The sequence below is a fragment of the Sphaeramia orbicularis genome, chromosome 9, assembly GCF_902148855.1.
Source record: "Sphaeramia orbicularis chromosome 9, fSphaOr1.1, whole genome shotgun sequence".
Classification (NCBI taxonomy): Eukaryota; Metazoa; Chordata; class Actinopteri; order Kurtiformes; family Apogonidae; genus Sphaeramia; species Sphaeramia orbicularis.
The window spans coordinates 17,221,945-17,246,629 of NC_043965.1; the positions used below are offsets into that span (position 1 = coordinate 17,221,945).

Sequence of the window (24,685 nt, forward strand, 5' to 3'; positions counted from 1 at the left end):
CCAGGAATATATGTAATAAATATACCCCATACTTCAATATCTAACTATCATCAAATGTATTTTGATGTACAAATGTGTAAATGCTCGTAGAACTACAAGTGCACCACTATAGCCTCTCGTCAAGACCACTCACTTGCATATGATATGAAAACAAAACACATTAGCATCAGTGTAATCTAAAATTGATCCACTACATTAGAAAGAGAGGGAAGTGTCCTCCATTTTCACAAAAAACAAATAAGAAACCATTTCCAAAGTATCCAGTATTTATTTAAGAACACTTTTTGCCAACACAAATGTATTGAATCGTCAGAAAAAGCCCACAGACAAAACACAAACATAATCTGATAGAATCAGATATGAATTTTAAACAGAAATCCCCTTGTCACCTCAGAATTCAACAGGAGAGTTAAAGTAATTAAGTAAATAAAGTAATTTCAGGTCATTCTTATTTATTTGGGTTTTTCACATTTTATTCTTAAAGGACAGTTTGTAAATGTACATATTTTCATAATGTAATATTATTTTTCCATTAAACAAAAAGAGCTTTCATTTGTAAGTTATTATGTTATTATTTTACTTGGTTTGTATGTGACCCCAGAACTAGAACAAGTTCCACACCATTGTTAATGTCTTATAAATTCCAGAGTTATGGTGAAACAGCACCTACCAAATCTGTGTTTTAAATGTATAGAGTTTTCACTTTCTTTGGTTATTGCTGTAATAAAAACCATAAAAGCCACAATGTGTGTTGCACCTGCTGCAGTGAACAGGCCACCACAGATTCACTCCAACTCAGTATACATTAATATTACATGTTAATAAGAGTTGTGAGCTGAAACAATAGAGATCATGTCTTTAAATTAGGACAGAAGGGGTCTAAACTTAGGTCCTTTTCTCTTAAAGCCCACTTACTAAATAGGGCCATGAGCAAACACAAAGTGTGTCAATGGAGCATGTGAGCAGGAGGCGGGACTGTTTCGGGACGAACCCGCTGACTGACAGGTCTTTCACCCAATCACAGTGCATCTTACAAGTGACCTCAGGGGGCTGGGTCCATATGTGATGTTCACATACTGCACTTTGCTAGGAAAATTGGTTAACCTAAAATGATGCACATATGTAGTTGTAAAATAAATGCTTTATATCTAGTAATTACTACAAAACACAACATATAGTACCTATAATATGGATAAGAATTAACTTTTCAATATTTTAACAAAGCCAAGAGTTTATAGCTACAGAGTATTAATTAAGAAGTAACGTTCACGCGTGATAAATCATTTAACTTAAATTGTCGTGTAAATGTTTTGTAAATAAGTACAATAGTGTAGTATAAATAAGTTCCGGTTGGTGTGTTTTAATTATCGTTTAAAATATTTCATTTACTGGACGTTCAACACAGTAAAAGTTTAGGCGAACTCGTAATGTCCTGAACAAGCACTGGCATTTGAACGCAGCACATGTGTCAGCCTGTGCGTTTATAACAGCAGTGCTCATCACTCCACACCACACTGTACACTCAGCAGCAGTACGGAGTCAAGCTAGGCTCATATAGTCACAATGGCCGTGGATCTGAACCAGTGGACCGGAGCTCTTGCTTTACAGGAGGTCGAGGAAAAGCCTGCCGTGCCCCTGACTGTAAAATACGGCTCTGTGGAGATCGACGAGCTCGGCAAAGTGCTCACCCCAACACAGGTTTGTTAGCAACAACTCAGCTAATGTATCGTCATTATAAATGTGGATGCTAGCTAATGAAGCTACATATTTAGCACCAAGCTAAACCACGTTAATTTAGCAGAAACATAAACACAGCTTCCCACGTGTGATTTAATAAGCTCTGTGCACAGCCTCACTACTTCACCTAACCTAATGTCTGCTTTTGAAGAAAAATGGGTGAATTGGGGGCCACATTCAGCCCAATTTAATCTGAAGTGGGCCAGACCAGTAAAATAATAGCATGATAGCCACTAAATAATGACAACTCCAAATTGTTTTAGTGCAAAAAATTACATTCAGTTACGCCAATATCTACGTTTACAAACTATCCAAACAAAAAGGATGTGAATAACCTGAAAAAAATCTAATTTGTTAAGAAATATAAGTACAATTTTATCAATTTTGTGCCTCAACTTGGTTATACATATGCATTATAGGTCAGATCTACAGAGGCACAAAATATTTAATAACAGGCAGAAAATACTTAAAATTGCACTTAATTTTCTTTAGACATTTCAGGTTGTTCATATTTGTTCAGATTATTCACATTTTATTGTTACAGGATAGTTTGTTAATGTAAACATTTTCGGAATTTAATGTTTTTTGCACAAAATTAAAGAGAAAAAATTGGTGTTGCCATTATTTATTAGTTATTATGATATTATTTTTGAGTTTGATGCCCTAATTTGCACTTTGCAAATTCATCGCCCCCAGGCCACATGTTTGTCACCTTTGCCTTAGAAACTGGGAGATTCACCCAAACCCCAGAAGAAAACAGACTTTGTGGACTGTGTGATTTGGGGGAAGTGGAAAATGAATCTCATATTCTGTTGTATTGTCCTCTACATGATGAACTGAGAGCCCCTTTGTTTGATCACGTTTACCCGAAATCCTGATATGTTCTGGACCACTTATGATGACAAGATGAAATGGTTGTTTAGTTCAAATGTATATAAATTAGCATTATTTGTTTGTAAAGCCTGGAAAAAGCTGCAGATGTGTTTGTTTAAATCAGGGGTGTCAAACTCATTTTAATTCAGGAGCCACATTCAGCTACATTAGATCTGCAGTGGGCCGGACCAGTAAAATAATAACGTAATTATATATAAATAATGTCAACTCCAAACTTTTCTCTGTTTTAGAGCCAAAAAAGTAAATTCACATTATGAAAAGGTTGACATCTACAAACGATCCTCTCAAAAGATGTGAATAAATTGAATAAACTGGAAAAATAAGTGTAATTTTAACAATATTCTGCCTCAGTTTATCATTTACACATGTTCATTATAACTCATAGATCACAGTGGATCTACAAATACACAAAACATTTCACATCAGGCAGAATATTGTGGAAATTGGAAAAAAAAAAACTCTTAAGGTATTTCAGGTTGTTCATATTTGTTCAGGTTATTCACATTTTTTGCTAAATTATACTTTGTTTTAGTGTAAATACCTGAAAATATTTACATTTACAAAGAGAAAAATTTGGAGTTGTCATTATTTCTGTTATTATGATAGTGTTTTTTTGGTCTTGCCCACTGGAGATTGAATTGGTCTGAATGTGGAACCTGAACTAAAAGAATTGTTAGTATCTTAGTGTAATTTTTGCATTTCACAAATTCATCCCAAGGGCCGGACTGGACCCTTTGGCGGGCCGGATTTGGCCCCGGGCCGCATGTTTGACACTTGTGATTTAAATAGATCAATACTTTTTTTTGTTCATATCTATTGTGCCTATTGTCTGGTATTTGATTTATGGTTTGTATTTTTGGTGTCTTATAAGCCCATGTAAGGGCTGGGCATGTTCTTTATTCAAGACACAATAATAAAAACATTCATTCATTCACTTCATGATCTTAAAGCAGCTCCTTTATGTCCTGTCTTTCATTATTGGACACACCTGGATTATTGTCTGGTACTTCTGGTTGTGACTACTGTAGTCAGACACACCTGGATTAATCCAGGTGTGTCCAGTCATGAAAGACAGGAAAGAAGCTGCCTTAAGAGCAGGAGTCAGTGGGGCTGTGCATAAAGCCCATTGCAGCAGTGTGGTTTCAAGTGTTTGCCAACAATGACTGGAGTTACATAACATGTCTGGCATGTCTGCAGAGACACAGCATGGCGAATAGCACCCTCTAATGGGCTCCAAAGGGTTTGTATCGGCTACTCATGTATTGACCTTTGACCTGTGTTCATGTACAGGTGCAGGACAGACCCACCTGCATTGAATGGGCAGGATGTGACGCCAGTAAACTGTACACCTTGGCCCTCACAGACCCTGATGCTCCCAGCAGGAAGATGCCTAAATTCAGGTAGATAGAATAAATACAGAATGTGGACGTATTATAAAATTATCTGTTTATTTTTAATATTTACAAAGCATAAATGTTTTATGTGCATTTAACCTGTTAATTTTACCCTCCGTTACAGGGAGTGGCACCACTTCCTGGTCGTCAACATGAAAGGAAATGATGTCTCCTCTGGCTCCGTCATGTCGGACTACGTGGGCTCCGGTCCTCCTAAGGACACAGGTACGACGGACTGAAACTGATCGGTTCCACCAGTCAAACATTCTATCCATTACTCACTAGTTTTCCTCTCTGGCTTCAGTTCTGTCCCATCCTGAACATCACAACAGAACATTTCTAACCTGGTCCGTCCCTTTCCGTCCTCAGGTCTCCACAGGTACGTATGGCTGGTGTATGAGCAGTCTGGCAGCCTGTCCTGCTCCGAGAAAGTCCTCACCAATCGCTCTGGAGACGGCCGTGGTATGTTCAAGATCCAGGACTTTAGGAAGAAGTACAACCTGGGGGCCCCGGTGGCTGGAACCTGCTACCAGGCCGAGTGGGATGACTACGTCCCTAAGCTGTACGAGCAGCTGTCTGGACGGTGAAAACAAAAGACCTCACAGCACTGACACCTGAAGGAGACCACTGGTCTAAACAGAACCCAACGATTGCAATAAGTAAAAAACCCGAACAGTCATGATTTTGCATTTATTTTGTGTGCCACGAATTAACATTTCCTCTGCTTTGCTGCCTACCCACATTTATCCACTAATATAAAAACAAAAATCTAATCTCAGCTACGTCATCTCCACAATAAATCTGTTCAACACTGAAGTGGAGTGTGTGTTCATTCTGGTTTTGTTTTCTTTTGCACAACACATGCAATACTGATATAAAATCAGTTTTGAGACTGATAATGACATTTATTTTTTTGATGTTAGACAATTTTGTCTAGGAGTGTTTCAAACTCACTGAAAGCAGATAACGTCTGATGTCAGCAACCATGGTACACGGATTTAGATTAGATAGAACTTTATTGATCCTTTGGGCAAAGCCCTGAGGAAAATAAGGTTCAAATAGTGGCACAACACCGAATATGCACGCTAGAAAATAGCAAAGCAATAACTAAAAAAATAAAACTACTGGAAAAACCGGCAGTTGCACAGTGTAAACTAGTACTAGTAGAAACGACAAGTAGCAAGATGGTAATAAAGTAATAATAATAGCTAATTATGTTGGATGAATGTATGTGTAGTTTAATAATTACTGCATAAAAGTTATAAGGTGGAAACAGTAATATTCATAGCAATATAATTTCAGTTTTTCCTCCCATTCCCTAAAACATCAGAGGAATGTGTTCAGTGTTTACAGAGTTGAACGGTTCTGACTGGTTCAACGAAAAATGGGCATGATCTGACTTAATTTGATGCGTTTTGTTTGTGTGGTTCTGATCAACAGTAGATGGAAAGCTGTTTTCAGCAGTTGATGCGTCTTCTTTTAAGGCGGTCATTATCTCTTTGCACATGTATGATTCAACATGTCCTCAAACGCCTCACATGCAGTCACAAGGATGCAGCAAAAAAAAAAAAAAATCTGATGACTCAAAGCCGCAGACTTCTGTCCACTGCACAAAAGATGGAATCCCGAAGAACAGGACACAGAGGTGACTTTGTGGTGTTTTTTCAATGAAATATAGCCATTTAGTACTTTATTATCAGAGCCGGTTAAATTTTTCTACTAATATATTGAGGTATAGTTCATTAGGTACAGAAATATATGAACAAGGTAAAACTAAATGAAGCTAATGAGTCTCTTATATTTACTTTTTATTTCTAAATTTATTTATTTTTAACTAAGCAATTTTAATTAATGTAATATATTTTAATGTTCTCACTGGAGCTGTACAAATGGGTGAAAATAGTTTTATTTTGTACTATATAATACAGTGATTTACGAAGGAAAATGCATGAATTACAGATCAACTTGTAATGTGCATTTTTCTGATTCGAACATATAAAAAAAGTTTAAAAGAAAAATACAAAAACTATTAAAAAAGTAGGGACATTTAGTTTTTTTTACACAGTTAAAGCAGCTCGTGCAGCTGCAGCCTCCACATTTCTGGTCTTATTTTACAGATTTATAGATTGGTGATTCTATGAGCTCTTCACCACATGTGTGCTTTTACACATTCCGGTTTGGTAGAATGTAGACGATTCTCTCCATCAGTTTGTTTTGAACCCAGACCTTCACATCAGCTGTGAGCTCTTATGTAGACACGTGTACCTGCATCCAGTCAGTCCGGTGGAATCTAATGGAGAATCTTTTCGACGACCCAGGACCATTCCTCACAGCAGACATAAGGCACAAATCACAAAGGTTTAATTTGGATAATTAAAATGGCTGCATCATGTTTCACTGTAACCGTTTCAGACCTTGGATCTGTCCGTTTGTTCACAGTGAGGCCTCCTGGGAAATGGAACAGAACAGGTGGTCTGGTTTTACAGGACAGATCCACTGTGTTTAAGCTGTTCTGATAGTAGGATATGAGCAGATTGAGTCCATTTTAACCTGAGCCTAAATATAACGCCTACACATAAATATTAGTTATATTATATGCAACTCATAATGTTGTAGAAATACAATATTTATGTCTGTTCTTTTACTTGACATATTGATAATATTTGTCTAGTACATATTGTTTTAACAGATATATATATGCATTTTTAGAGCTCTATCTATCTATCTATCTATCTATCTATCTATCTATCTATCTATCTATCTATCTATCTATCTATCTATCTATCTATCTATCTATCTATCTATCTATCTATCTATCTATCTATCTATCTATCTATCTATATTGATATTTTGTTTCTTGCCACTTTTTATTGTACTTGCACTGTAACACACAACAAATTCCCCTGGGATTAAAAAAAGTGTTCAGATTCTGAATATAATAAAATGTGAAAAATGTCTGAACTTTCTGAATGCTTGTATTAAAAAAACCTACAGTCACGGAAAAAAATTTTTAGACCATCAAAAGTAATCAAAAACAATGGTTATGCAATCAAGTACTAACCCGTGTGTATCATGTGACTAAAACAGACAGAAAAAAAACATGGAATACCTAAAAGCACTGTTTTTGTCAGTACAATGTCATAGATATTGATGTAAGAACTGAAGTGATTTTGATTATTATCAAGAAAACATGGAAAATGGATAGATATCAGCTCTGAAATTAAACTCTTATGAGCTGTTTTTGTTATTATATTTATTGAAACAAATGCACCTTTAGTTGTACCAGATATTAAAATGAACAAGAAATTTAAGAAAACAAGGGCAGTCTAATAATTTTTTCCACAAGTTTATATTATACAAGTCACGTGGCCTTTGTGTGCATGTGTGAGTGTCCGGGGATTCACACACAATCTGGAAAGAGCTGAGTGCTGCAGTTTGGCAGTTTGTCATACTTATGTATTTTTGGTCAAGGAAGAGACTAGCAAAAACAGCAAGTTGATAGGACCAATATTTTGGGAGATATTAGTAATGTTGGAATACAATAGCTATGTTGCTATGCCCAGAACGCTTTGGCGGTGACTGCTGGACAAATGTGGTACAGCATGCACAAATACACAACAGCCCAAAAACTACCACATGTAGAACCCGTGGATCCCCACACGGGTGAACGCGCCAGTGTGATATAAGGAATTCAAGAATGACATATCTTTAGTTTGTGTGATGAGCACTTTATTTACAAATATAATTAAAAGCTCTGACAGATTCATGCTTTCTTTTAACCTGGAAAAAAAATTAAAGTGCATGCAATAATAAAGCATCATACTGTTCTGGTTTATAAGAAAATACACAGCTTGAGAGCTGTGGTTGAAGCAAAAAAAAAACAAAAAAAAAAAGGAAAAAATAAAAGAAAAATCAACTGAAAATCCCATTGACAGAGGACTGAACTTCAAATACTATCTGAGGAGGGAGGAGGAAAAAAGCGCTTTAAAAAATTGTTTTTGTGATTTGAGTGACAGTTAAAATACATATGAAAATAAGTAAAAGCTCTCCATAAATCCTTCTATACACAAAGTACAAGTCCCTCCGCCCCCCCCATGAAGCCCTTTGTGCTAGCTGGGAGTTGACGTGTCACATGTATTTTTTATTATCATCACCATCATCATCATCATCATTATTATTGTTATTATTATTATTATTCACATTGCTGCCAGTGCAGAGAAATCAGTACAATACACAGAGTACCATGACTCATCGTCACCCTTCACCCATAAGTCACATTTATTCGAAGTGTACCTGTATGTACATCGTGATATTTGTCTCAAAGTATCAAATTACTCTAATTCGCTGTAAAAATGTCCTGATGAATAAATACCAAAAAGTGTTTGAAAGGAGCAGCGCCAACCAACGGCTGCGGAAGGATCTGCCTGTTTGATTAATCGCTTTTACAGATTTATTTTTTGCTTTGCTTGAGACTGAAAAACAACAGAAATGAATCACCTGTGGGGAAAAAAAAAATGCATGTTTAAGGATCGTCGAACTGCCCTCGTTTCTCATTTCTCATTTTTCTCTCCCTCCTTCTCTCGTCCTGAACGTTAAGTCACACCCAAAGTGTCATCATTGCACAAGAAACAAGAAACACTGTGACTATGTTATCATTATTCTTACAAAAACATGACAACTACAGGAGGTTATCCAGCATTTTTTTGTCATCTTGTGACACCACGAGAGGCTGGGGGGGGGGGGGGGGGGGGTTTAGGTGAGGTTTAGGTAGGTGGGTGGGTGTGGGGGGCTCGAAACCTGCCATCGACTCTGTCTGACCGGCCCGGAAACACGAGACACTGAACTGATTCTGGAGCTGTTTTTTCTTTGTGTGTATTTGTTTGTGTGTGTGTGTGTGTGTGTGAGGCCGTCAGCAGCAGCAGCAGTGAGCACCTGCACCGTCACATCAGTTCAGGTCTAAAGGAGAGGAGGGGACTACGTTGAGACGGCGGCGGTCGACGTGGGCCGCCCCTCATCTGTACTCGTCCTTGGGAAAGTCCAGGGTCCCCAGGTTGCCGAAGCCGAGGCGCATGCTCTCCATGTCGAAGGTGTCGGTCTCCCGCTCCTGACGCTCCAACAGGTGCTTGATGCGGTCGGTCCGCTCCTTCTGAAGGGAAACCAGCTCCTCTTCAATCTGGGGCAAAAACACCACACGTCAGCCATGTTTAGGAGTTAAATACAATATACACGCACAGTCAATGAAAACTTTGAGACCATATTTTTCGACATCATTTTTATTTTGAAACCCTAAACTGGAATTTTTTCATATGAATCATTGGTTTAGGACAGGGGTGTCAAACTCATTTTGGTTCAGGGGCCATATTTAGCCCAATTTGATCTCAAGCGGCCCAGAACCAGTAAAATAATGACTTAATAACCTAGAAATCATGACAAATTTTTCTTTTTGTTTTAGTACAAAAAAACCCAATTAAATTATGAAAATATTTACATTTTACAAAAAAGATGTGAATAACCTGAAAAAACAGAAATTTCATTTGAAAAATTAGTGCAATTTTAACAAAATTATGCCTCGACTTATTATTTATACATGTAAATTACACATGGTATTACATAAACATTTGGTAACAGGCAGAATATTGTTAAAATTTTGGAGTTTGGAACTAAAATTTGAACAATTTCTACAATATTACAGTGGAAAAATGTAAAATTATATTATGATCAGGTTTACATCCACAAAGTTTCCTTAAAAATCTAAATAACATGAACAACTTGAATTGCCTTAAGAAAAACAAGTGCAATTTTAACAATATTCTGCCTCGGTTTATCAGTTTATCATTTACACATGTGCATTACAATCACACAAAACATTTAGTAACAGGCAGAATATTGGTCAAATTGCATTTAGTCTTCTTAAGAAATTTCCGTTTGTTCATTTTTGTTCAGGTTATTCATGTTTTTTTGTAAAAGTATAGTTTGGTAATGTAAATATTTTCATGTAATTTTACATTTTTACACCCAAAAAACACAAAGAGAATTTGGGGTTGTCATTATTTATAGGTTATTATGATAATATTTTACTGGTTCTGACCCACTTGAAATCTAATTGGACTGTATGTGTCTGTATGTAGAACCTGAATTAAAATGATTTCGACACCACTGATTGTTAATATCTTTGGTGTAATTTTTGCATGTCACAAATTCATCCCGTGGGCCAGATTTGGCCCCCGGGCTGCATGTTTGACATCTGTGGTTTAGGATATTGGCATACAGAAACAAAAATCTAAAGTTTCAAGAATAATTTCAAAACAAAAAACTTAAAAGAAAACGGCACCTGCCAAACACAAAGTCACAACAGTAGCGGTCCTGGTCCGGAGTTGTCACTCTCTCTCACCCTGGACGTGGTCTATGGTCAACAGAGCCTGTGGTGTTGTGGCGTTCAACCAGGTTTGTGATTGTGGGTTGGGAACAGCCCATACACAGGCCTGGCTATATCACTGGAGCTCAAACCAGCCTCCACCATACCCAGTGCCCGGAGACGTGGCATGATGCCGTTCACTGGACTAACAATGGTGGCCTTTTTTGGGCCTTCAAAACCAGTCCTCAAATTGTGCAGATACCCACTGAGTATTGCTCAGTGTGTATTTGGTCCACTTTTACAAAGAGACCAACCCATGTGCAATGAACCGTGACAACATAACAACTCATTATTATCTCAACTACCCGAGCACTAAGTCATCAATAAATCCACAATGAATAATTACACCCCCCCTACAGGTAGAAATATGCATACATTTCTGCCTCAAAGTTTCTACTGACTGTCAGTATAATATGAACACTTCTGCTACATTAATTATTATTAGGATGACATTTACATCGTATGGAAGCTCAGTCATTGTGTGATAATAACTGTGATTTGAGTTTTTTTTAGATATTAACCTTTTATCGGGCAAGCGACTATAATTGTTACACCGGTGGTTCCCAACCTTTTTTGGCTCGTGACCCCATTTTAACATCATAAATTTCTGGCGATCCCAGGCATTCAAAAATGAGACATTTTTTTACTAAAATTAATTCATTTTTGATCATGTAATAGTTTGCTACATTATGTTGCAAATAAACGTTAATTTTAGATGACATTTAGTCTATATGTATGGGTCGTATGGGTGCAATGCCGCTGTTGCACCACGGGAGGGCGCTATCGTACTATGGTACCGTGGGTACAATGCCGCTAGTAATTTAAAATTTTGAAAAATTTCACAGAAGTAATAATGTCTTATTATATCCTCCAATAACACACTATGAATGAAAATCTGAATTTCAGAGTATTTCTATGAGCGTCCTATAAAAGGTTAACCTTTTATCAGGCAAGTGACTATTTTTGGTAACTTCTGCCCACATTACAAGACAGTGACAGCATCAGTTCCAGTGAGGACAGTGAGTCTACAATCTCAGGTCCAATGTGGTCTACAGGGTCTGTAAGGTCCACCTCTGCATGAACAAGTGGACCTGCTTTGTTCGGTACCATGAAGTAATGGTACTAATATAAGGAATGATGTTCAAAGGGAGAATGTGGATGTGGACAGGGGTCTGGATCAGCACTTATGTTAGTCTAATGTTCTAAAATATGTGTTAATTTCACCTTACATGTGTTTTTCTTGTTTGTTTGTTTGTTTGTTTTTTTTATAAATACTTCTTGGCTTAATTTTTTTTTCCACTTATGAGTAAGGAACCAAATATGGTAACTTCATCAAACTTGATTTTCTACATACTAAGACATTTTGAAAAATTTCACAAAACACACCAATAAAGTCTCGTTATGTCCTCCAATAACATTAAGGTGTAATTTTTGAATTTCAGAGTACTTCTATGAGTGCGTTATAAAGGGTTAACACATTATTATATGATACTGATTCTGAGTCATTTTGAGATCGTTATTTTGACTTTACAGGATATTTTTCCCCATCACATTGGCAGAAATGGGCGTCTATAAATTCCATTTAGAAAATATCTGTATGTTTAAAAGCTCCTCTTTTCTTCTGCATAATGCATAGTGTCACGTCATGTAGATTTACAAGTTGTAGAACATGTTTGACCTTTGCAAAAATAAGAATTTCAGTTAAAACTATGCATTTAACCTTAATTGTATTTTCAAGGCCGATGACCAACAGAACTTAAAGTGTCACAATGAGTTCCATAAAGCACGAATAAAAATAACAGCAGTACTTCTGTTCCCCCTTAAAGCATATTACTACAGCCCACTAAATCATGTTTTAATGTTTTATTTATATTAGTGTTTAGTAAATCTAATTTTCTTGATGAGGAGCATGTACTAAAACGTAAAATCCGAAGTGTAATAAAAGCCAAGTGAAGATCTAGAGTAGAAACATACTGCAGATACAGACCAGACAGAGACACATGAATAATAGACAATGAGAAAGAGCAATACTGTACTGCAAAGCTTCTTTTCTTTTACCTGTGGTCATCATGTTTATTCATCAAACAGAAAGCCGTGATGTCTCATGGATGTTTTTCAGTCTGTGAGTTTGTTTATCTATTGGAGATTATCTTTTTTTCTCTGGTTTGAGTTCGTATTTGCTGCTTGTTGCAAAAATTGCCGGACGAAAAATGAGACATACACCTTAAAATATGATGCAATCGCAAAAAAAAACAACAAAAAAAACAACACGACTGCAGCCTGAAAACTGACAAGACAATGAAATCAGCTCCTGAGAGACATTCACACTGTAACCTCACAAGTCAGAATTCAACTAAACTACCTGCAAATACCTCAGAAACGTGATAAAACGCATATGTAAGTGGACGTTGCACATGTTTTATGAAGTTGTCGGGTGAATTGTGAAGGCACCGGTTGTTGTTGGATTACTGGATGTTTCTGCTGAAGCGCCACATTAACGCAGCGCACACATCCACAGGTGCAGACAAAGAACGGTGTGGTGCAATACGGCAATCTGGCCAACTACTGAGCATGCACAGAAAACTCTAGACTCTGACCATGAGCCGAACCGGAGGACAATAGTGCTCCTAAACCATGACATCATCTCGGTCCCAGAGTGCGGATGGGGATGCAGCCAGGAGGTGGCGTCAGACCACCACGGTTCACTCAGACGCTACTGGACCCAGAAGAACCGGATCAGGGCCGCATTTCAAATGTCTTTGTTGTCGGAGTGCTGTCTACTAGACTGTGGCGATGACGTTGGACACATTGTACGGCGCTGTTCTCATATGTCGTTGGTATCATGGATATGTGAAGGATCATGTCATGTGGAAATTAAGTAAAACATGGAAGACTATTTATATAAAAGCAAACAATATAATCAAAGCTGTTGGAGTTGATTGTAAAGTCTTCAGTAAGGATGTAAAACTACGTTGTGTTCGTATCAGTGTGTGTTGTGAGTTTTAACATCAAATACAGTCGCGGAAAAATTATTAGACCACCCCTTGTTTTCTTCAATTTCTCTTTCATTATAATGCCTGGTACAACTAAAGGTGCATTTGTTTGGACAAATATAATAATAACAACAAAAATAGCTCATAATAGTTTAATTTCAGAGCTGATATCTATCCATTTTCCATGTTTTTCTTGATAATAATTATTTATAATAATTATAAATATATATAATTAATCTATGACGTTGTACTGATAAAAACAGTGCTTTTAGGAATTCCATGTTTTCTTTTCTATCTGTTTTAGTCACATGATACACACAGTAGTTAGTACTTGATTGCATAACAATTGTTTTGATGACTTTTGATGGTCTAATAATTTTTTCCGTGACTGTACGATCCAGAAGCTGAGCCGATCAACCACAAAGGTGTGTCTTTGCAACAAATCTGCAGCTCTGACATCGACAAAACCATGACTCGCTTCACCATTAACAATAAAAACGACTATTTATTAGTTTAGTATTAGTGCAATCTGTAAAAATGCGCAGAATTACAACCTTCCTATAAATAGAAGATGACATAAATGTTGTAATAAGAGAACAATACTATTGCTGTGAGGTTTCACCAGCATTGGGAGTGTGTGGGAGATGTGTAGTTGTGTGTTCCCTGCAGGAAGGCATACCACTGTCATCACCACCTGTGGTGAAGGGAATCTGTGTGCGTCTGTATGAACTCATGATCGTCTGTCTGGGTCCGGGTGTTTTCGTGCCCGTGCTGCCTGCTGAGGTGGATGCAAATGTACCTGTTTGCTCAGGCAACGCGGCGCATGAACTGCAACCAGTCGACGATGACTTGTATTTCAACTTATTACAGCCCCATTGCGAGTTTGTCTACACATAACGCACGCTCCGGAGCCTTTAAAGTTTGGGAGAAATGGTACCTTTACTCGTTTAATGTGATGTAACTTGTTGAAACAGCGTGGAGGACGGAAGACACAGTGAAAGATTATTTAATACGGTGCAATATCAGTTAGAGAGGAAGACTGATGGATTTGTGCAGATCACTATGGGATGGATTTACCGTATTCAAGGAGCTGCATCTCCAGAATATTTGAGATGTGACAAGACAGATGAAAGATGAAACATGCTCACAAATAGTTTATCAAATACAAGTTGGAACTGAAAGATTTAGTTGATATAAAATTGCTATGATGTGACCAATCAGAAATGGACTATTATCTCTGTAACTCATTTTTATTAAGGTCTGATACAAGTATAAATAGTGAATAAGTATTCTGATACGTATTCTCTCCGTACAAATGATCACATATTGCTTTTTATTCCATTCGCTTGTACAGAAATGGGTCAAAGGGCTTTAGTTTCCTCTGCACCTTATGCATGGAATCAGCTGCAGAAAGACTGGAAACTGAGTTCATTTCTTTGAACGCTTTTAATTCCAAACTGAGAGTTCTTGAAGCCGACTCTATAACTTGTACTTGTTTTTCTTAATCTGCTTGTACATGTTATTCTTGCTAGCTGTTTATTGTCAAATGTGTGTGTCCTATGTGTTTTAACTGTGTAATCCTGTAATTGTGTTGTATTTATTGCTGCCTATCTTGGCCAGGACTCCCTTGTAAAACAGGTTCTTAGTCTCAATGGGATATTTCCTGGTTAAAGAAAGGTTAAATTTTTTTTTTTAAATAAATAAAAAAAAAAAAAAAGGATTGGATTACTATTGCAACAACACATCATCAGTAGGGTAAAACTAACCTGTCTCACGACAGTCTTTTTTTTTTTTTTTATGAAAAGAAAAGGTCAAATGTAGCTTAGAAAGTCTGTGTGCACGGATTACATTAACACAGATGTGAATATGAAGTGAAAGGAAAATTTATGAAAAAACATGTTGTGAATTTACACTATGAGCTTATATATTTATGTTAAGATGTTATGACTATATTTGGGCATTATTGATAATCTGATATTGTAATAAATTATTATTAAAATAAGTCAGGTATTGTAAAATACAGTTCCTTCCTGTTCCTGTTTTTTTGTAATAGAATATTAGTAATTTGTGGTGTATTATGTGTTTTGTACAATCTAAACTACTACATCTGAACCTGAAATCTGTATTTTCTGTTTTCATTATCTTTAGTGAGCAGCAAATTACATGTGATGTTAGTATTTGTAAAGGTAAAATTAGAAAAACAAAGAAAAAAAGAAAGATCTAAACTAAACTACATGTGATAATGCTAATAATATTATCATTTCATTTATCATTTCATTTAATTTTTAGATGTTATAGTGCTCATTGAAAAGGTAAAATGTGTGTGGAAGAAGTAAAATCATTAGCAAAACATGAAATTAAAGCCTGAACAGACATTACATCAAAAACAAGTCATAGTTTAATCCTGTTAAAGAACTGAAGTGGGCACTATTTTAAAAAAATGTATGTATTCAAAAAGTGTGTTGTATGAGGCCTTTAAAATGACAGGATGCCACACCTTTTGTTCCAGGTGAGCCCGGCGCAGTGACACCTTCTGCTCCAGCTTCTGCTGCTCGCGTTCGTGCTGCGCCTCGGTCTGCATCTTGATCTTGCTCTGGTAGGCGTTGAGCAGCTCCATCTCCTGCTGCAGCTGCTGCCTCAGGGCCTGGCACTCGGCTTCCTGGGCCTCATCCAGACGCAGCTGACAGGGACGACCGTGGACCGCGACAAGATGAGGGGACGTGCAAAAAAAGACGCAAGGAAAGAGACAGAGACAGAGGGGGAAGGAGACGGGGAGGGAGGGAATACATGAATAAGATAAAATAGATACAAGGAGAAAGAGAGAGAGAGAGGAGAAACAGACAGAAAAGAAAAAGAGAGGGGGAGGAGAGGCAGCGAAAAAATGACAGACAAGGACAGAAGGGGCAGACAGGAGAGACAGTAGAAGAAAGAGGGATAGGAAGAGGATGAGGAAGACAAACACGGAAGAAAAACAAAAAGAGCATAAGCAACAGGTGTAGAAAAAGGCCTTTATTGTTCCTTTTATGGTTTCTTTCTAGAAATATCTCGACTGTATTGGTAGGAATATTAAGTAGCTGTTGCGGTCTGTGCTCTTACCGCCTGCGAGGCCATCATCTCGTTGATGCTCTGCTCGTACTGCTCAGCCAGGATGGCCAGCTTGCGTGTCTGCTCATCCTTCAGGGCCTTGAGCACCGTCTTGTGCTCGGCCTTGGGCGTAACTTCCATCTGGTGGTGGCGCAGGGCCTTGTACTGCTTGGTCTGCACCTTACACGTGTCCTGGAACTGCTTCTTGATCTGCAGCTCCAAAGCCTGGCGAAGACAAAAGAGTTAGGAGGAAGTAGATGGTTAAAAGTAGTATTCAGCCAGATTTAAAGTTAACGCCGTCGTTGTAGGACGTCGCTGTGGATAACGGTCAATGGTCGAAAATAGCCTGGAGAAGAAATACAGATGTAGTTTCCTCAAAAATATGTCATCCTCAAAAGCAAAAGAAAACCTCATGCCATCCACAGATGACTTATTTTGTATGATCTTTTCCATTTTTTCAAATTAATTCATTACATTCATGTTGCATCATTATTTTATCAAAATCTACCCAAAACATTAAAGATATTGCTCATGGCTTGCGCCATATCGAAGGTACATGCAATTTGTCTTCTGAAAGAAACATGAAAAATTGTAAAAAAAAAAAAAAAAAGGAATTTGGCAACACAATCATTTCAAAAAGAATCTGAATTTTCTCTGTCGATCCACCAATGACAACTGCCTGTTTCTCTCTTGACTGACTCACTTTAAGGTTCTTGGGCTGCTGCCGGAGCTCCAGCACATGTTTGCGGTGAAGTTCCCGCTCACGGCGGTTGTTGTACTCGATCTGGTTCTCCAGCTCTGTCTGGTGCTGCAGACGGATCAGGTCCATGCGCAGCTTCTGCAGGGTCTTTAGCTGCCGCTGCTCCAGTTCCTGGGTGGACTCGTCATGACGGATCAGCATGGCGTGCTCCATTTCTTTCTGCGTCTTCTTCTTGTTCAGTTCCTTCAGAGAATTGAAAGGAACAAAGAGCATGAGTGAATGAGTTGATGCATCTGCTATTGACTAAAGTCATTCATATAAGCCATTCATATTCTGAGGTTTGTAACGGTTTCAATGTTTCCATGTTTCAATGTTTCCAATACTGGAAACATCAACAAATACCACCAATTCAACATTTTCTTTTTGCATGACCAGCAACATTATTGTGCACAATCATCTAAAATGAGACTCAGAGTTTCCCACAGAAATATTTTGGATTATTCCAGACTCAGATTTATGCAAAAGCTTTTGAGATTATGACATTGTTGCCTTACTTTGGTCAACAATAATCGCCTTACAGCTAATCGGAAACACCCCACATCTATAGAACAATGAGAGTAATTGTGTATAGTTTTTGTCCAGAAAAATATTTTGTTTTCTTGTTGAGCATGTGCAGCACTACTAATGAGAAAAACACCTGATGAGCACTAAACCCTGAAACAGTGGCTTCTAACATCGCTTTAGAGTTCTGAACTTCATTTCCCATCATTTGAACTTGGTCGTTAGTATAAATATGCAGTGAATGTCAAACGGGACAATTGCACAGAGCATCTCCCTCACCTCTCGGATTTGCTCCTGTTCCAACTCGTGCCTCTTGATCATGACTTTGCGTTTGAAGGCACGGCAGTTTCTGTCGTAGAAAACCCTCTGCTGGGCCAAAAGATGGGCCTCCTCCTCGGCTTGGGAATGCTGCATGTTCTCTTTGTGCTTGGACAAACGCTCCTGCTTCTCCTTCTTGGGTGTGCTGTGGTCCTCATTCATCTCCTGAGGAGGTGTAAAAGTTCAAAGCAGGGGAAAAGACTGGTTATTAGTAAAGAATAAAACAGGACATTGGTACAAGACAGCATACAATTATATGTTTAAAAAAAAAAAAAAAAAAAAGAATGGTAGGTTTATATGTGGTTTGGGGAGGGAAACATATGTGTGATTTAAACTTGTATTTGTGCTTGTAAAACCATTTTGTGTGACTATCATTTATGGGCAGTGAGTGAGATTAGTCATAAGAGCCACAGCAAACTCCAGCTGACCTTCTCTCTCATCTACAGATGCCTTTCATAGCCGGAGGAGGGCTGAGAGGAAAAAAAAAGCGATAATTTTAGCCTATCCCTCCACAGTTTGAGTTCTCTTTCTCTTTCATGGGCTTTAAGGTAATCTACAACTCAAGCTAATGCACTTAACACATGAGCCTGATCCCCACTCTCTGTGGTGTCTAATTCTGTTGTAGCCCTCAGTTGGTGGGAAATATCTCTCCCTGCCAGCGATGCTTTCTTTTAACTGTGCTGACCCAATTTTGTTCACTTATCTTGTAACTGAAAACACAGTGTATCACAGTCCCGGCCCACAGGAGCATTCTCTGGACTCCATTTCAAGGTTGTGGAGGCTTGTCCTTGTGTATGTGTGTGTGTGTATACATGTGTAGGTACATATTGAGTAGGCCGAGTGACTCAACGCAACTTCCATAAAGACCACTTTGGAGGTACTGATGGTTGCGTGTTGGTGTGGAGGAGGGCTGATTCAACAGTAAACAGCACGCGGGGCCATGTGTCACAAATGAGAGAGGCGTACAAAGGAGCTGGGCCGAAGGAGGAAGATGGAAACTAACAAACAAACACGGCACACCTCCTTAATCTTCTCCTTGCAGAGCTTGTACTGCTTCTTTTGATTATCCAGAAAGGTGGTCAGCTCCTTCTTCTGCTGGGCCATGATCTGCTGCTGGAACTTCTTTTCATCTGTTAACGCCGTCTTCATCTGAGGGACGCACACATCACACAAGACCAACGATGACAAGAGGCTGTTAACTTAGTTTTGTTTCCATTTATCTTTGTGTTTGCACTATGTTTGTAAGAAAGAACTAATGTATAAAATATAAAACATGACAAACACTTGATTTTTATTCTCCTTCTTCTCACTGCTCACTGAAGTATTGATTAATACTGATACGGACATGTGACATCATGGAACATAGAAAGTTCAATATAGTCTTTCTTCATTGATTATAAACAGCAACATATAAAAAATTCATACTCTGTTACCACCTTCAAATCCCAGCTTCAAAGTTATTTATTCAGCCAGGCTTACTCAATTCCACAGTTTCACTTTTATCTGCTGCCATGTAGTGTACCTAAGTGTTTTATATAGGTATGTGTGCAATTTTAAGTGTGTTTTATTTTAACAAGTTTGTATGGTGACCTTGAGTGTCCTGAAAGGCGCCTATAAATAAAATTATTATTATTATTATTATTGCTATTATTATTATTAATTGTGATACTGTGTATATATTACACTCATTTAAATAATAAAAAAAGATGTTATCTGTACACCATTGCAATAATTTAGATGTATTTTTTTAAAAAATCCTAAATAAATACTGCTGTTCAATTAAAAATAGATGAGGATGGATGTATAAAATCTGAAATCCACACTAAGCAATTGATTATTTTCAAGTAATTTTAAATGTTTTTAAAATCAACAACCTCATTATGGTTCTTTTATTCTTTGTGTTTATTCTTTTAACTATTATTTGTACTATTTTAACTTTGAATCACTGTACTTCATCTTTTAATCTTGCTGTTTTTAATGTAGGTGTTTTAATTGCTTTTGTTTCTTTTTTAAACTTCCCCGTAAAGCACCTTAAATTAAGTCGATGTATGAAACATACTTCATAAATAAACCTTGCTTACAAGCTCCCAACTAAGTTTCCCTTGTCTTTTCATAGTCTCACCCTGGCTTACTTTCAATGTTTTCCTCAGTATCATATTTCAGTACCCCCATTTAAGGATATCCAGCTACATGCTAATGAGTTGAACTTCAGTTTGGTGGCATTAATTTCTGATTGTTTATGTACTGAGGCGGCCACACGTGACGCTCTGTGTTTATGTTGCTGTTCATGTGTGCAGCGTGGTCTCTATTAACAGATACACTATCTCACTGGTTCGTGCGGCACGCTGCATGCTAATCACAAAGATATGGAGCTTGTTTTTCAAAGTGTGACTTTGTGTGACCTACTTCTGCCCTTGTGTTTCAGTGTAAGTGTCATTGGGTGGCAGCAGTGTGTAAAAGCCTTTGCATAGTGCACGTTACAGTGACATCTGAGCAGTTTAGCTTTAGGCCATTGCATTTTCTGTTTATTTACATCATAGATTTTCTAAAAATACAAGATATTTTTAATTGCAGCTCTCTTGGAATTTCCATTCCTTCCCGTTCACCAACATTATTCCACGTCAGACTTTATCCCTCAGCCAACTGTTGCATGTTACATACTAGGCCTTGTGATTGTCTGTGAAATAACTTAGGGGTTATAGTACTTATGCCTCCCCGCTCATGTCCTATAAGCCCCCCAAACCCAGACAAATCCCACCTCCTTCTCAGTTTGCACTGCATGGCGTTTTGCCAGCTTCTCCAGCTCGATGTAGGCGTTGTTGGCCTGTGTCTCCACTTCTTTCTGAAGCTTTAGCCGGTGCTCGTCCATCTCGGCCTTCAGCTTGTTCTCCAGGGCGATCAGCTGCTTCTGGTGTTGCCGCCGCATGCGCTTGTAGCCCGACATCTGCTCCCGCAGCTCGCTCTCCTGCTCATGCTCGTGGATCTGCTTTGTCACCTGTGGGGATGGAGAAATAAGGAGACTTAAGTTCTATAATATTTGATATTTGATGAGAAGAGAAACAAACCTTATTTACTTTTATAAAATATCAGTTTTTTTTAAAACATGCATCTTCCAGGCCCAGATGACCTTCTCAAAGTAAAAGAACAACAAAAAAAGCATTTATTACATGTTCTAAACACTACAGTTCAACATTAAAAATGAAGAGATGAACTAATTATTTCCAACTGGAAAGTTAAGCACTTAATACCAAATACAGCAATATCCCTGAAGACAAAGTTATCACCACAGCCCAACAAAAGCTCTTTCATATGACCATTGCACATACACGGTCACTGATCAAATCAGGCAACCACAAAAGATGTGAAATCAGGGTTAAAGGCAGAAAAACCATCAAAAAGTTATTAAGACGACACTGAACTAGTGTGATATGATGCTAAATTTAGTCTTGGACCAACACCATCTAGCACCACCAGCAAGTGTGAATAACAACACCATGACTGAACAAAACAAATCTCCACCTGACACACCAACCTGAGGACAGAACGGGTTCTCCACATCTAGGTAGTACTCGCTCCGCATCTTCTCATAACTTCCACCTGAATTCTTCAGGCCAAACATGATGGCGACTTTAGCCAAGTGCACCAGCATTCAGGAACATTGTGCAGCATCCGATGCCTGACAGAACCCTGTCTGAGCTCCAATGCCACCCCAAAGACGCCACCCCTTTACTGGACTTGGACCCCAACCCCCCCTCACCCTAGTTCGTGCCCTGGGCACGCAGCAGCAGAGGCAGGCGTGTGAACTTTGAATGAGGCAGGCTGACTCCGCGGGCCAACACGAGCACAGAGCCGCTCTTTAGTTGGGCTAACGCTAAGCGGCGGACAGCAGGTGGGTCACATGAATACCTCATTGAGAAAGAGTGGGAGAAGTTGGAGGGGTCAGAGAGGAGGGGGTAAAAAGATGAGGGGAGGGGGAGATGATCCCAATGGAGAAACTGCAGATGGAGAGTAATTGAGAGTTAGAAGAGAAAGGAAAATAGAAATAGTGCAAATAAGATTTCTGGAGGGGGTTTGGTATGGCAATAGGTGAAGGTTGAAGCCCCCCCCTCCTTAATCTCTGCAGAATAAATACCCCTACTGTAATAGCGACTCCCAATCCTAGTCATTTGCTGCAGTGCCACCTTGTACACAACCACAAAGGGCCAAGTCATGTCATGTGACAGCTTCTTTCAAATAAGGCTCAGGGAATGGAAAGGAAAGGAGATCATATTCAGGGGAGGAGGGGGCCATGCAGGCTAAAGGTGAATGTTCTGGTGACATCAGTGCGAATTTAGCAGCTTAACAGATTCCTACAAACATTACCCAGTGTTTTTCCTGCTTAAAGTAGTCTTTTCTGCAGATATTCCATGTTTTCGAGATGTAAAATAAACTTTCTTCAACACCCTCTCATTATTACACTGTGAAACTGTAATGTTTTAGACATAAAATCAGTGTTTGTCAGATAACTGATAGAGGAACAGGACATGGCTGTGCTTTGAATGTAAAGTCCATAGTAACATATGGTGAAGTCATCTAACTAAAGAGAGGAAGCAAAAGCCTCTGCAGACCCTTGTTTATTGTCCTGTTTTTCTTGAAGACACACAGACATGTTATGAGACTTCTGCAGTTTTGCGTGTTTGAACAGACAAAACAGTCTGTTGATGCATGAGAAAGGTGCATCAGGTAAAAAGACATTTATCAATGACTCGAACACAAAATACTGAAATCCTCCTGTGCTACGTGGCCATATATCAAACATACTGTTGTCAGCTTGTAGTGCGATATGCATGTCTGAGTCCATCTTAAAACATGACTGCAATCTTCTGGTTGACATGCTGATAGGTTTACAGGCTGACGGGTTACAGCCCGCATTCGAGAGCTGAGCAGATGACATATTTTACAACAATGCTGTTTCTTACGCCGCCTTTCACTTCAGTCGGTTACTTCATTTGACCTACAGTAACCCCTGCCCTGCCTTTTACTTGTTCCTTGTGCCTCACATCGGTTCCTCTTCTCTGTGTGCGTCTGTTTCTTGCGTTTATTCCTCACATCCACATCATCCCCTCGGTCTTTAAATGTATTGTGACCGTTTTAATAATAACATAACTTTATAATATTTTTTTTATGTTCTCATTGTCTTCCTCATTTTCTTCAATCTCCACAGTATATTTTATCTAGCCTCTGTTCTCTCTCTAGTTGTCCTTCTTTGTCAGTCTGGATTTTATCTGTGCTGCTCTTTTGTCCTGCTTTGTTTATCTGTCTGTTACTCTGTCGTCCCTATCCGTCCGATATCTGCTGTCTGTGTCCTTCCGTTTGCCTTTGTTTCATTCACTCTCCCCGTCTCCTAATCACCCACTGTCACCCATTTGACTCTCTTGTGTTTTGGAAATATAAACTAATCTAATTCGACATAAATATCCTGATTGAACGCATGCATTTTAAAGGCCTCAACTCATTTCCATTGGTTTTCATCCATCCCTTTTATGACCCCCGTTTCTTATTCTCCGTCTTCCTCTCTTTTACTGATCTATCACCCCTCACCATCTGGACCCCCTCATCCTTCTCTCTCTCTCTCGCTCTCTCTCTCTCCTCTCTTTGTCTACCTGCTGATTCCAGTCTCAGCAAGACGAGGCCAATCTGAGGACGTCTGCGCTCGACAGAAAGCGATGATGTCATCCCTTTCAGCGCCGGCAGGAGGACTAACACACAACACCGATGCTGTGGTTTACTTGATGCTGCCTCTTTTCAAGACAGCCACAGAGCTGCCAATAATGTGTGTGCGCGCATAAACTTGTCTACATTTCTTTGACAGTTTCCATCTAGAGTAATTTGACATGAATCGGAACTAGAAGTTATAAAAATTGATAGTTTCCATGACGTTATGCCCCTGTCCTATGAATTACAGAGAAGGACATGAAAGAAGAATTAGCGAATAAAGAGAGGGATGAAAAGAAGTTGGATATGCTTCCTTTATTAAAAGATGGAAGACAATATGTAGAGCAGGATGGACCAGATGTCCATTGAAATAAAGGGCCAATCTTGGAGTATGTTTTGTAAATTTTCTTAATGTGGTGCCCAAATACATTAATTCCCAAACATCAATATTCAAAGGTGTACAACTGGATTGCTGCAGGTTCAAAGAAAACCCCAGCAGTGGTTGAATCCTGATGAAGAAGTCTAGCAATCAACAAAAAAAACGCAAAGCTCCGGACAATTGTTGGTTCATGTTCTGGTCAAGGACGGTATGAGGACGCACACGCTACACGCCTAAACACATCTTTCCAAATGTCTGGATTAAGATCTGACAGAACGGACTCACAATTAAACCCAGTGGGTCATGGATGGGTAAACACACACACACACACACACGCACACAACACTGACACTACTTAATAGTTACTAGAGCTCGTTTCCATGACAACAGACGGAGAGGGAGAGAGAAAGAGAGACCTAGAAAGAGACCAGGAGAAACAGAAAGAGAGAGAGAGTCCCACCCCCCTCAATGAAGAATACTGAGTCAGATCTGAGAATGATGTATAGTTGAGTGTAG

The 24,685-nt window shown here is 38.6% G+C and overlaps 2 protein-coding genes across 4 annotated transcripts in view; one reads left to right on the plus strand and one right to left on the minus strand.

The window, feature by feature from the left end:
* Nucleotides 1-1,496: 1,496 nt before the first annotated feature.
* On the plus strand, nucleotides 1,497-4,841 carry pebp1 (phosphatidylethanolamine binding protein 1). Its single transcript, XM_030144181.1, has 4 exons — nucleotides 1,497-1,698; nucleotides 3,922-4,031; nucleotides 4,150-4,250; nucleotides 4,395-4,841. The coding sequence occupies exons 1-4, from the start codon at nucleotides 1,564-1,566 to the stop codon at nucleotides 4,610-4,612; spliced, it is 564 nt and encodes a 187-aa protein (XP_030000041.1). The 5' UTR covers nucleotides 1,497-1,563; the 3' UTR covers nucleotides 4,613-4,841.
* Nucleotides 4,842-8,161: 3,320 nt separating this feature from the next.
* Nucleotides 8,162-24,685, minus strand: part of taok3a (TAO kinase 3a) — a 104,877-nt gene continuing 88,353 nt past the window's right edge. For all 3 annotated transcript variants that reach the window (XM_030142928.1, XM_030142929.1, XM_030142931.1), the window contains exons 15-21: nucleotides 20,855-21,091; nucleotides 19,117-19,245; nucleotides 18,058-18,261; nucleotides 17,221-17,460; nucleotides 16,530-16,742; nucleotides 15,931-16,113; nucleotides 8,162-9,198 (exon numbers count right to left, since the gene is read on the minus strand). In XM_030142928.1, the coding sequence (XP_029998788.1) occupies nucleotides 9,037-9,198; nucleotides 15,931-16,113; nucleotides 16,530-16,742; nucleotides 17,221-17,460; nucleotides 18,058-18,261; nucleotides 19,117-19,245; nucleotides 20,855-21,091 (1,368 nt within the window). In that variant the 3' untranslated portion in view covers nucleotides 8,162-9,036. The remainder of the gene's footprint in view (nucleotides 9,199-15,930; nucleotides 16,114-16,529; nucleotides 16,743-17,220; nucleotides 17,461-18,057; nucleotides 18,262-19,116; nucleotides 19,246-20,854; nucleotides 21,092-24,685) is intronic.